General features: G+C 41.2%; 1 protein-coding gene across 21 annotated transcripts in view; it reads left to right on the top strand.

Annotated features, from left to right (window-relative positions):
- Positions 1-13059, top strand: part of macf1a (microtubule actin crosslinking factor 1a) — a 590515-nt gene that overhangs the window by 361904 nt on the left and 215552 nt on the right. For 16 of the 21 annotated variants that reach the window (XM_072247359.1, XM_072247356.1, XM_072247358.1 and 13 more), the window contains 2 exons: positions 2095-2230; positions 7527-12317. In XM_072247359.1, coding sequence (XP_072103460.1) covers positions 2095-2230; positions 7527-12317 — 4927 coding nt within the window. The remainder of the gene's footprint in view (positions 1-2094; positions 2231-7526; positions 12318-13059) is intronic. The other 5 variants (XM_072247368.1, XM_072247362.1, XM_072247363.1 and 2 more) reach the window with 1 other exon arrangement.

Raw genomic sequence — 13059 nt, 5'->3', positions numbered from 1 at the left:
AATAATTTTCCTTTGGCTCCTCCCACTTCCTCCAAACTAAAGGTGTAGCTATGGGCACCCGTATGGGTCCTAGCTATGCCTGCCTTTTTGTTGGGTATGTGGAACAATCTACGTTCCGTGCCTATTCTGGTATCTGTCCCCCACTTTTCCTTTGCTACATCGACGACTGCATTGGCACTGCTTCCTGCACGCATGCAGAACTCGTTGACTTTATTAACTTTGCCTCCAACTTTCACCCTGCCCTCAAGTTTACCTGGTCCATTTCCGACACCTCCCTCCACTTTCTAGATCTTTCTGTCTCTGGCTCTGGAGACAGCTAATCCACTGAAGTCTACTATAAGCCTACTGACTCTCACAGCTATCTGGACTATTCCTCTTCTCACCCTGTCTCTTGCAAAAACGCCATCCCCTTCTCGCAATTCCTCCGTCTCCGCCGCATCTGCTCTCAGGATGAGGCTTTTCATTCTAGGACAAGGGAGATGTCTTCCTTTTTTAAAGAAAGGGGCTTCCCTTCCTCCACTATCAACTCTGCTCTTAAATGCATCTCCCTCATTTCACGTACATCTGATCTCACTCCATCCTCCCGCCACCCCACTAGGAATAGGGTTCCCCTGGTCCTCACCTACCACCCCACCAGCCTCCGGGTCCAATATATTATTCTCCGTAACTTCCGCCACCTCCAACGGGATCCCACCACTAAGCACATCTTTCCCTCCCCCCCCCCCCTGCATTCCGCAGGGATCGCTCCCTACACAACTCCCTTGTCCATTCGTTCCCCCCCATCCCTCCCCACTGATCTCCCTGCTGGCACTTATCCGTGTAAGCGGAACAAGTGCTACACATGCCCTTACACTTCCTCCCTTACCACCATTCAGGGCCCCAAACAGTCCTTCCAGGTGAGGCAACACTTCACCTGTGAGTCGACTGGGGTGATATACTGCATCCGGTGCTCCCGATGTGGCCTTTTATATATTGGCGAGACCCGATGCAGACTGGGAGACCGCTTTGCTGAACATCTACGCTCTGTCCGCCAGAGAAAGCAGGATCTCCCAGTGGCCACACATTTTAATTCCACATCCCATTCCCATTCTGACATGTCTATCCACGGCCTCCTCTACTGTAAAGATGAAGCCACACTCAGGTTGGAGGAACAACACCTTATATTCCGTCTGGGTAGCCTCCAACCTGATGGCATGAACATCGACTTCTCTAACTTCCGCTAGGCCCCACCTCCCCCTCGTACCCAATCTGTTACTTATTTTTATGCACACATTCTTTCTCTCACTCTCCTTTTTCTCCCTCTGTCCCTCTGAATATACTCCTTGTCCATCCTCTGGGTCCCCCCGCCCCTTTGTCTTTCTTCCCGGACCTCCTGTCCCATGATCCTCTTGTATCCCTTTTGCCTATCACCTGTCCAGCTCTTGGCTCCATCCCTCCCCCTCCTGTCTTCTCCTATCATTTTGGATCTCCCCCTCCCCCTCCAACTTTCAAATCCCTTACTCACTCTCCCTTCAGTTAGTCCTGACGAAGGGTCTCGGCCTGAAACGTCGACTGCACCTCTTCCTACAGATGCTGCCTGGCCTGCTGTGTTCACCAGCAACTTTGATGTAGGTAGAAGGTGAAGCCAGGTGGGTGGGAAAGCTAAAGGGCTGGAGAAGAAGGTACACACACAAAATCCTGGAGGAACTCAGCAGGCCAGGGAGCAACCATGAAAAAGAGTGAACGGTGTAAGTTTTGGGCTGAGACCCTTCTTCAGGAGAAGAAGGGATCTGATGGGAGAGATACCTTAATGTTCACTGTCGTTTTGGTTAAATGGTCAGTGAAGTTAGAATTTGAGTTTTCAAAGCCAACTGTGGAATTAGTTTTTAAAGAATTAAAGCATTTGGTTCATTATTTTCTCATAGATCAGATTTATGAAAATAAGAAGAAAAACTACACTAAAAGCACAATTAACCAACTAGATCTTACCTTGTAGAAAAGTCCTGTTCTGTTAGGCAATAGTCTGATTTCCATTCCCTTTCCCTTCATCTCCTTTGCTGCCTTGTTTGTCCAGTTCCTGGACCATCTTAATGGAGAAGTTATTTGTCTTCGCAGAATATCTCCAGAAGAACAGCAGCAGGTGACATCACAATTGAACACGCTGAAAGAAACCTATGGCAAATTGTGTGACCAGTCTGCAGAAGAGCTCCAGCGACTACAAAATAAACTCACTCATGAGGTGCAACGAAAGGTACACTTTGGAGGAATAATCTATTGCTTAGAAGTTAATACTTTAAATGTGTTTTTATCATATCAGGGATTAGATAATATGACCTGCATGCATCAAAGTATGTATGGAATTGTGAATGTGTAAATGAACGTAAATGACACTGCATGGTGTGTTTTACCTGTAATGGCACGAACATCATTACTCACATTATATCAGACTACTCATCATTTCAGGACAATTTTTCGTTTCTCAGCCAATTCTCTCCAATTCAGTGTGCTGCACTTGGTGGCAAATTATTTATGCTCAGCCTTGTCCTTTTCCAAGGCAGGTACGCAAGCGTGTGCTTAATTATCCCAATAACTCAAACAAGATAAAAATCCTGTTTTCATTCCTATTTTATAAATTGGTCTGGATATAATTCAGTGAACAAGTAGTCTGATTTGTGTAAATTAAAATGAAAGGTATCATATTTATACATTTCCTTTCACAGCCTTAGGTTATCCCAAGACACTTTACTCTGTGAGCTATATTGAAGTGTAAATCCTATAACTGCAGATGCTGGGTATCTGAAATGAAAACAGAAAATGCTGGGAACTTAGAAAGTCATGATAAGACCAACCTGCTGATTGTTTCCAGCATTTTCTGTTCTTTATATTTCAAGTATAGCTATTTCTGTAGGGTGGGTTGCGCAAAATAGTCTTTCGGAAGCAGGGGTAAAATTATACTCTTTGCTTCTGTGGTGACAGTTAAGAATAAATACTTACCAAAACCCCAAGAAGAACTTGTCCTGATTTGTCTTTGCTTTGTGCCCTGGAACCTTTTGCACCTGACTGAGATGAAAGATGATTTTGTGGCTTAATCCGAATTGGTCCAAATTCTGGATACATCTGATAAATCGTGATGGAAGCAGCTTCCAACCGATGCGATGACGATACATTGTCTGAGAAACATCATCTGAATTTGTTCAGACCTCATGTTCGTTGTGTATTGCTTCAACTACTCATGACTGTGTGTGTGTGTGGAGAGATGAGAGGAGTGCAGATAGGTTGGTTCTTTGCTCACTACCAATTTTCTGAAATTTCCTTCCCATTATCTAGGACAGATATAAATGTGTGTGTGTGAATATAAAATGTTGCCTTGTATACAGTGATGCACCATGAAATAGAAAATACCATTTAAATTTAAAAATGAGCACGTCATAAATTATTATTGATCTATTCAGTATTTTTAAAGGCTTTTGGTTATTTATCACAAGTCGATTCATCTTCAAACTTGCTTTTCCTGAGTTGTTCAGCAAAAAGCAGGATGTGTATCTAATGTCTTTCTTGCTTCACTGTGGAAGGGAACCCATGTTTGAAGTATGGTATAATCTTTGCTTGCTGTAAAGAGCATAGTGCGATCATTATCAAGTCTAAATTTCCATGACAAATTGAGCATGATGTGTCACTATGGATTTCCTGTGAATAAATATGTCAAATTAACCAGCATCCTTGCTTACAACTCAAAACTAACCATTGTGAAATAGAAGATGGATTAAAATTTGATACCAAAAATCCCTATAAAAGCCGCATGCTGGACCTAACCACAAGCTTACACTGTGTGTGTGATACTGCTGAAATACTCGCATTAGCTCTGTTTTGCCACTGGCAAGCCATCGTTGCTGGTAAGTAAATGTTTTTGTCTTCTTCTGTTTTAAATGTGTTACATTGTCGTGTTTCTCTATTTGTCCTTTGTGACTCTAATTCAAAGAGAAGTCTTAGACAATAACAAAAAAAACTCCCAAAGTAAGCAGCAGGCATGGCGGACATAAATCAATCTTGTCCCAAAATGGAATATAATCAGGTTTATTGTCTAAGATGTATGTCGTAAAAATGTGTTGTTTTGCAGCAGTAGAGTGCAAAACGGTAAATTACTAGAAGTTACAAAATAAATAGGTGTAGCTTGTGGACCATTGGAAAATCTGATGGCCGAAGGGAAGAAGCTGTTCTTAAATTGTCGACTGTGCATCTTCAGGCTCCTGTATCTCCTCCCCATTGGTAATAAGAAAAAGGGCATGTCCCAGATGGTGAGGGTCCTTAATAATGGATGCTGCCTTCTTGAGGCAACTGCATCAAGGATGTCCATGATGTTCGGAGACTTGTGCTGGTGATGGAGCTGGTTGAGTATACAGCCCTCTGCAGCCTTTCTCTATCCTGCACATTCTAGCCTCTGTTCCAGTGAGGCAACCAGTCAATACACTCTCAACCATACATCTGTAGAAATTTAAAAGTGTCTTCAGCAACATACCAAATCCCCTCAAACTTCTACAGAAATATTTCATCTGGAGCTTGATATGGTCTCATATCATTTCCTGAATCACCTACATCAAATGCACGTAAAATGCTTTCTGGCAAACCCTTGGTGGTGATCTCACCTCTCGCCCACTAGAGCAGACAGCAATATAACTCCTTGTGTCTAGAATCTGACAGAAGTCCAAATGCTTTCTCACAAGGTAGAAGAGAAAATCAGCAAACTTAAGATTAAATGTATACTTTTGATCAGAAATTCGTTTTTTAAGTATGGAAGTAAAATTAGAAAGAGGGGAATCGAATTATGTAGCATTTTCATAGAAGCAGATCTAATCTTGATTTGTTACCATCATTTTTAGTATTGAAATCAAATTATATTTGAAATGATGTATAATATTATTTATAAAAAGAAATCCATGATTCCTGTTTACTAACTGAGATAGGTTAACATTCCTATGGAAATATATAGCCATCCTTTGAAATTAAAAAGGTGCAGACCTATTGTTTGGTCTACAGAAAGAAATGAAGTTCAGCCCAGAGAAAAGGAGAAAACAATATCTGATTTCTTAACCTACTTCCTTTCTGTCCCATTAATAACTTGAATCTCGTCAGAGTTCAGTATAAGCATTGTTGAGGAGCCCAGTATTAAAACTGTTAAATAACAGACGTTACGGAAAAATGTTGTGAAGTTCCAGATCCTTAATACAGTGATCTGGATTTCATTCAAAAAGCATTATCCTGCACAGCGCTTTACAGTACAGGTGACCTGGGTTCAGTTCCCACCACTGTCGTAAGGAGTTTGTATGTTCTCTCTGTGACCACGTGGATTTCCTCCGGGTGCTCCAGTTTCCTCCCACAATCCAATGTCGTACCAGTTGGCTATTGTAAATTATCCTGTGATTAAATTGGGGAATGGTGGGTGGCCAGAAGGACCTACTCCACACTGTATCTCAATAAATAAATAAATAAATAGATAGATAGATAGATAAATTAAGCATTTCTGGAAGGAGTAATACATTCAAATAATCTCAGTCTAATACTCCTAATGGTCAAAGAGGTCTATAAATAACATTAAATTCAAAGGTTTACATATTACAGAAGTGCAGACATTTTATTCAGCATTTCATTTGGACAATATTATTTGTTACGTTTGCTTTGTTGCGTGCTTTTTTTGTGCAAAATATAATGCTTACTGTGTATCTGTCCAATGACACCGCAAGCTCAGAGTTAATGGAGAAGTTAGTCACACTATAATCTACTGTCTAATATCTATGAATAACATGTCTGGTTCTTAAATTAATTCAATTTTGAAAAGCCCTTTATCAGCACCAGTGTGTGCATGACGTCTTGGTTTCAAAGTCTGTATCCTTAATCATGTAAAGAAAAATCATAATCTTACAGCCAGTACAGCTGGACAGCTATGGTTTTTTGTACCTAAGATACATTATAAATTGTGGCCCCTATTAACATTGTCCAAAAGATTATGAGGAACTCAAAGTTATTTTGTCCACATTTTTTTCAAAACCACATTCCTCCTAACAATGGACATAACATCTTATTTCTTTAGTCGACTGCAATGTGACTAAAACCAGTTCTGTGCAGTCTGCTGGGATTTGCAAGGCAGTGACGAGTGCCTATTTAGAAGTAGCTTTGGAAAAGCAATTGCATCAGTACTTGGGGAGGGGGAATGAAAGGACACTGGGATGAATTAACTTTCTTTCAAAAAGAATTGGCTCAGACTCAATGAGTTATATGGCCTCCAGCTCCTGTGCTGTATAATTGTGTGAACCTGGTTTTATTTGAATGGTCACATGTTATGTACCTGTAGGCACACAATTATATTCACAATTTCAAAGTGTGTCCAAAGAATATATATACATTTAAAGAATTGAAACAGGGCAAGGAATAATTTGATGTTGCTCCAATTCTGGAAGGGTGGTGCATTATGCCACATTGATATGTATTAATGCATATTTGTGTCTGGCATAAGCCATCTTTAAAGATTATACTAAAGCTGGCACAATGCTATTCAACATTAGATAAAATATTGGAGCAGAATTAGGCTATTTGGCCCATCAAGTCGACGCTGCCATTTTCCCTCTTAGCCCCAATCTCTTGCCTTCTCCCCATATCTCTTCATGTCCTGACTAATGAAGAAATTATCAGTCTCTGCCTTAAATATACCCAATGACTTGGCCTCCACACCTGCCTGTGACAATAAATTCCACAGATTCACAACTCTGGCTAAAGCTATTCCTCCTCATCTCCCTTCTAAAAGGATGTCCCTCCATTCTGAGGCTGTGTCCTCTTGTCTTAGGCTCCCCCACCGTAGGAAACATCCTCTCTGCATCCACTCTATCGAGGCCTTTCAACATCCAATAAGTTGCAATGAGGTCACCCTTCATTCTTCTGAATTCCATTGAGTAGAGGCCCAGAGTCATCGAATGCTCCTCAAATGACAAGCCTTTCAATCCCAGAATCATTTTTCATGAACCTCCTTTGAACCCTCTCCAATGTCAGCACATCCTTTCTTAGATAGCGGGCCCAAAATTGCTCACAATACTCCAAGTGAGGCCTCACCAGTGCTTTATAAAACTTCGATATTACAGCCTTGATTAGTGGTCTAATTAGCGGTGATTAGCTGATGGTGTTATTTCATTACGTTCCAGTAAAAATCTCATGTCAGATTCAAAACTGCAAAAATTGATGAAAATAAACTGAAAATTAGCACCATAGTAAGAAAATTGATTAAATTCTTCTCAACCAGGGTACATAAATGAAAGAAGTTGACAATTAAAAACCAATTAAAAACAAAGTTCAATAATTAGAACTTGCTTTGTTTTCTTATACATATAGCTACAGATGGAAGGTCTATTTGTTTCTTTTATCTTTCTTCCCATTATTTTGTTGGGAATAGTTCAGACGAAATAAACCTTTATTAATGTTCTCTGCCTAAGATTAAAAGTATGTGTGTAGATTTATTGATTGCTCGAGGTCCAGAGGCCTAACTTGTGATTTACATTTTCCAGGAGTATGAAACAATTGCAGGTGTGATTGACCTGGACACAGTAGAAATCTTTTCCATTTTCCGTGCCATGCAGAAAGGTTTTATAGACCAGGACACGGGCCTCGCTCTGCTGCAGATTCAAGTGATTAATTCTGGCCTCCTGCTTCCTGAGACACATGAATGCCTGTCAGTGGAGCAAGCTTTAGAGAGAGGTGCAATAGATGGTCGAACAGCTGGATCCTTGAAAGAACTACAGGCCGCCATGGAGGTTTTGAAAAGCACGACTTTTAAAAACAACAAGCTGCTCCCCGTTGCTGCTGCTGTTGAAGAGAATAAGATTGAAGAGGATATCGGACTGAAAATTTTGGAGATGCAGTTCAGCTGTGGTTTTGATAACCTAACAGCAGCTGAAGCTGTCAATCTGGAGAAAGTTTTCCAACAGGGCCTGATCACCACTTCCTTGCACTCTAAGATGAAGGCAAGACAAAGAATGCAAAAAAGTTTGATTGATCCCAATACAGGAGAAAAGCTTGTGCTTCTGGAGCTGATGCAACGATGCATTGTAGATAAAGAAACTGGATTAACTTTATTTCCAATAAAGCAGCTTGCAGGTGGGATGATATGCCTGAAATCAGGAAGAAAAGTCAGCATATTTCTTGCGATCCAAGAAGGCCTGATCGATCGACAGGTGATGGTTAGAATGCTAGAGGCCCAGTTATTCGCGGGAGGCATAGTTGACCCCAGAACAGGGCACCGATTAACAGTGGATGAAGCAGTGAGACATAATCTCATCGAACATGATATAGCTTGTTCTATATTGATCCGTCAGATCCAGATGGGTGGCATTATTGATCCCGTCTCAGGCCAGCGACTGACTCTAGATGAGGCTGTGCAGCGGGATTTGATGACTTCAAGGAGTGCGCTGGTTGTCCTGGAGTCGCTGCTGTCCTTTAAGGGCCTGCTGTGGCCAAAATCTGGTGAGGTCCTTCCTGTGGCCAGTGCATTGCAACAGGGCCTTGTCTCCGCTGAACTTGCGCATGCTATCCTGAAGAAGAGACCCACTATATCAGGACTTTATTTCCCAGAAACGACTGAGGTGCTGTCCTGGAAAGAATCAGTTGAACGAGGAATTTTAGATGCCAAATTTGTTGAACTGTTGAAGTCAATTCGTCTTCCTGATATGATACCGAATATGAAAGAACCTAGTTCCCCAAGCTTAGACAGATTGAACTGGAGGACATCAAGTGGAATGCTGCCAAATTCCAGTCCGAAATCCCTGGATGCAGACAACAGTACTGAAGCCTCAGATGCTCAAAGAGCAGAAGAAAGATTATTGTCTTACATAATGGCCCAAAGCTACATGAACGTGCACAATGGCAACAGACTGCTTTTGATTGATGCCAAGTTGAATGACATCTCCACAGAATTCATAAAAGCTGCAGTATTAAAAAGCAAAGAGATGTCAGAAGAATGCAATAATGAATATGATAGCACTGTGGATTCTGTTGAAGTAAAATATCCACATAAGCTGCTATTAGAGCAAAATGGCAGTGTGAAAGCAAGCGATAAGTTAGATCCTGATTATGGAATGCACGAGAGACAATCAGATGGATGGATTAAGGAAATTAGAAGCAGTGAGGAAATACCAGTCAGGAGGAACGTGGATTTTCCAGCTTGCGAGGAAACAAGTGATCAGATTGGAATCTGTTGCGGGGATATTGTGGTTCATGAGCAGCCAACAGCTGGAAGGGAAGAGAAGCCAGTGGAATATGACACTGGTGAAGAAGAAAACCTGAGCATGGATACTGAAACTTCATTACATAGAATGAGTGATGAAAACCTTCAGCTGCCTTCACAGGATCACGTTGCCAATAAATGTGAGAGAGGAGCCGGAGATTTACAGACAGTTGACTCTCAACCTACTCCAGCCAGTTCAGTTTTGGGTGTTCCAACATCAGCAGCTCACAGGTCATTGCAAGAACCTCAGTGTAGCTTATTACTAAACAACGAAGCCAAATCCGTGATAAGTGAGAGCTGGATTGTGCCTGCTAAACCCCCCCAACACCAGAAATTGGCAATAATTTCAAACGTAACAGACGATAGCTTGGATAATGAGTCCACATTAAACGTTCTGATTGACCAGCTTCAAAGGGGTGGTGTCGTTGATGTGCAGACTGGACAAAGACTCGCACTGAAGGAAGCAGTGGCCAAGGGGGCGCTGCAGAGCCACACCGCTCTCAAACTAATGGAAAAGCTGGGCATCTTCAGCGGCTTCTTCGACCCACAGACTTGTGAAACTCTGACCGTCGCTGAGGCTGTGGATGAAGGGCTTGTTAATGAACAGCTGATTCAGAAGATCTTGAACTCTGAGAAGGTCATCTGTGGTGTGATATATCCAGGCTGTGCTTCAGTGCATTCGGTCAAGGATGCAGCCGACGCTGGGCTTCTGGATCAAGAGACTGCAGCAAGAATCCTAGAGGGGCAGGTTGTTTCTGGCGGAATCGTAGATTTAAAGCGAGGCAAACAGTTGTCAGTGACTCTGGCATCAAAAATGGGCCTAGTAGATAAAGTACATCAGGATAATTTGATAAATGTAGAAAAGGCAACAAAAGGAAAAGGATCTGATGAAAGTGCAAAGCTGCGCATGATTGCTTTACAGATGGAAATGAATGGCATAGTGGATCCACAAACAAAAGAACACCTAACTGTTGTTGAAGCAAGGAAAAGGGGAATCATCGATAAACAAGCTGCTCTTAACATTTTGAAGAAACAGGTGGCTTTTGGTGGAGTTAATCACCACCTGTCAGGAATGAGGCTTTCTGTGACAGATGCTGTTGAATGTGGTCTGCTTGATCAGGATGTAGCCAATGAATTGATTGAAGTAGAAAAAGCTAGTCAGCAGGCAAAGGAAATGCAGGTAACTACTTTATCTGAAACAACATCCTTTAGCCTAGAGGACGCTTTCGAAGTTGAAGAAGCCCAAGGACTGAGTGGAAGGATGCAGGTGCCGGTAACTTCCAAAATCTTGGCATTAACACGAAATTCAAATCAAGGAATAACATCTGCACAAGCAAAAGCAATGTCCTCTCCTGAGCAGAATCAAGGGATTGTGGCTCCTGACCAATGCGTGGTGATACCTTACTCAGAGCTGATAAAGAAAGGGAAAATAGACTTGGAATCTGGCCAGAGATACATGGAAGCCAGATATTTCACAGGGGTTATTGATGGACTCACGGGCAAGAACTTAACAGTTGCTGAGGCAATAAAGTCAATGATAGTGGATCCAGTCCCTGCCATGCGACTGCTGCAAGCCCAGGCTGATACTGGTGGGATTGTAGATAGCACCACCGGAAACAGAATGACTTTGATGAAAGCTGCAGAACGTGAGCTGTTAGATGACAATATGGTAAAGATTATAGCCACCAATCAGCTTCTGGGTGGAGGAATAATTGATCCACTCACTGGAGATAGAGTCCCACTCATTGAAGCAGCTGAAAGTGGGCTGATAAGTTGTAAGGTGGCTGAGGAAATCCAGTCCAGTGTGGGATCTATTCATGAAAATTCTTACCCTGACCTGGGCATTGCGACAGAAACTGTAATTAAACCAGTTGGGCAGAGTATGTCTTTTGAAGAGACCTTCTCAGATGAAGGGAGCCAGATATTAAACCCAAGAGTTGAAGGGGATGACCAATTGAGTATTAGAGATGAAAATTCAGTGATCAGTTATAAACACCCAATGCTGCTTTTACCTGACAACTCAGTGCCTTTATCATCTGAACTACTCTTAGAAAGTGCACTTGATACAAAGGATTCATTTCCTGTCAAATCGGTTGATGATAGAATATATGCATTACATCAGAGCAAAGAAGGATTTGCCCCAGAAGCAATAGCGTCCGTGGACACAGAGCCAAACTTGAGCAACTTGGGGAGAAGAGAGGAAGAAATGGAGTTTGATAATTATTCAATAGACTGCTCCAATACTGTGGCAGATGTGCAGGATGTCTTCAATTTGGAAATGACTGAGGCACAGCAATTTATGAAAGGAAAGGACGATCATTTTGCTGGTGAGATGCAAGTGGTGGTTTCTAGTGATGCAGAAGATGAGAGTGATCAAGGAGTTTCTTTGACAATGGATCAAGAGCTGGAAGAAATTGAGACAGGTGAAAGAAAATCTTCCTTTCCAAGGAGGGAAGAGCTTCCCGGCTACTTGCAGAAGGAAATTGAAGAGTCGGCTGGACAAAGAATGATAGATGAAATTTCTGGAGGATGCATGTTTGAAGATAAGAAAGATGGAGAAATGCTTTCAAAACAAATAAATGAGCCCATTGCAAAGCACGTTCATGAAAGTTCAAATGAATTGCAGTCATTTGTTGAAATAACCAAAACTGAAGAGCCAAGTGGTAAAGTAATGGAAGAGGATTGTGTATGTGACGATAGAAAATCGGCAGGAAAACTGATAGAAGATGAAAATAAACTTTCCAGTGCTAGAAAACCAATTGTGTCTCTTGTTCCCACAAAAAGCACAGAATCCAAAGGTGTATCAGCCTTGCAGTTAAGTGAAGGGTATGATCCAATAAAAGCTGCAGATGAACAGAGAATAAATAAATTAACAGAAAATACTAAAACAGACTTGGACCAAAACATTGATTCTGATTTTGAAGCTGGTAATAAAAGTACTCAAGTGATGCTGAACCAAGACTTCCTACAGAAACAAATTGGTGAACCAACATTTATGGCCTTGAATGAACAAGCACAGGTTACCAACAAGGGAACTGAAATTGTCAAGGACAAAACAGAAGAAACTGAGAAACAGGTAGGCACACTGCATTCTTTTTTAGGAATTAGATTTATTGTTATATTTTTCATCTTTCTTTATAGTTCGGTTTCTTTAAGCCTTTGAGAGGAATTTAGGATTTCCACGAATCCTATTTCCTACTTCAGATGGCTTGGTGCAGCTTTCTCCTTTGAATACCTGATTCTGGACTTAGTGTTGAATGTTAAACAGTCAAATTGGTGGTGGGTGATGGAAGAGTTTAAATTAAAACAACTAACAGCCCCGTAGGGTTTATTTACAATTTACAACATAGTTGTAGTGCTCTACTTCCCTAACCCACATGTTTGTTTTAAACGATTTTTGGCAAATTTTATTTTAAATTGCTCGGCAATGTAATGTTGAGAATGGGATGACAGTATTACGCTTCATTTCCAAGTTGGTACAAATATTGACTGACAAAGATATCTGAAATGAGATCTATATCTTCTACAAATAAAAATTTTTTTCTTTATTATTGGCCTTGATAATCTGAATCAGGTTTAATATCACCGGCATAAGTCGTGAAATTTGTTGTCTTTGTGGCAGCAGTACAATGAAATACATGGTAATAGAGGAAAAAAAAACGTGAATTAATATGTGTGCGCGTGTGTGTGTGTGTGTGTGTGTGTGTTTTTTTTATATATATATATATATATATATATATATATATACACATATACACACACACACACACACACACACACACTGTGATTCAGGTTTTTTTCATATATACACACATATA

Source organism: Mobula birostris, chromosome 30, assembly GCF_030028105.1.
Source record: "Mobula birostris isolate sMobBir1 chromosome 30, sMobBir1.hap1, whole genome shotgun sequence".
Taxonomy (NCBI): domain Eukaryota; kingdom Metazoa; phylum Chordata; class Chondrichthyes; order Myliobatiformes; family Myliobatidae; genus Mobula; species Mobula birostris.
Note: the sequence above shows the minus strand (reverse complement) of the source record. Positions and strands in the feature narration are given on the sequence as shown.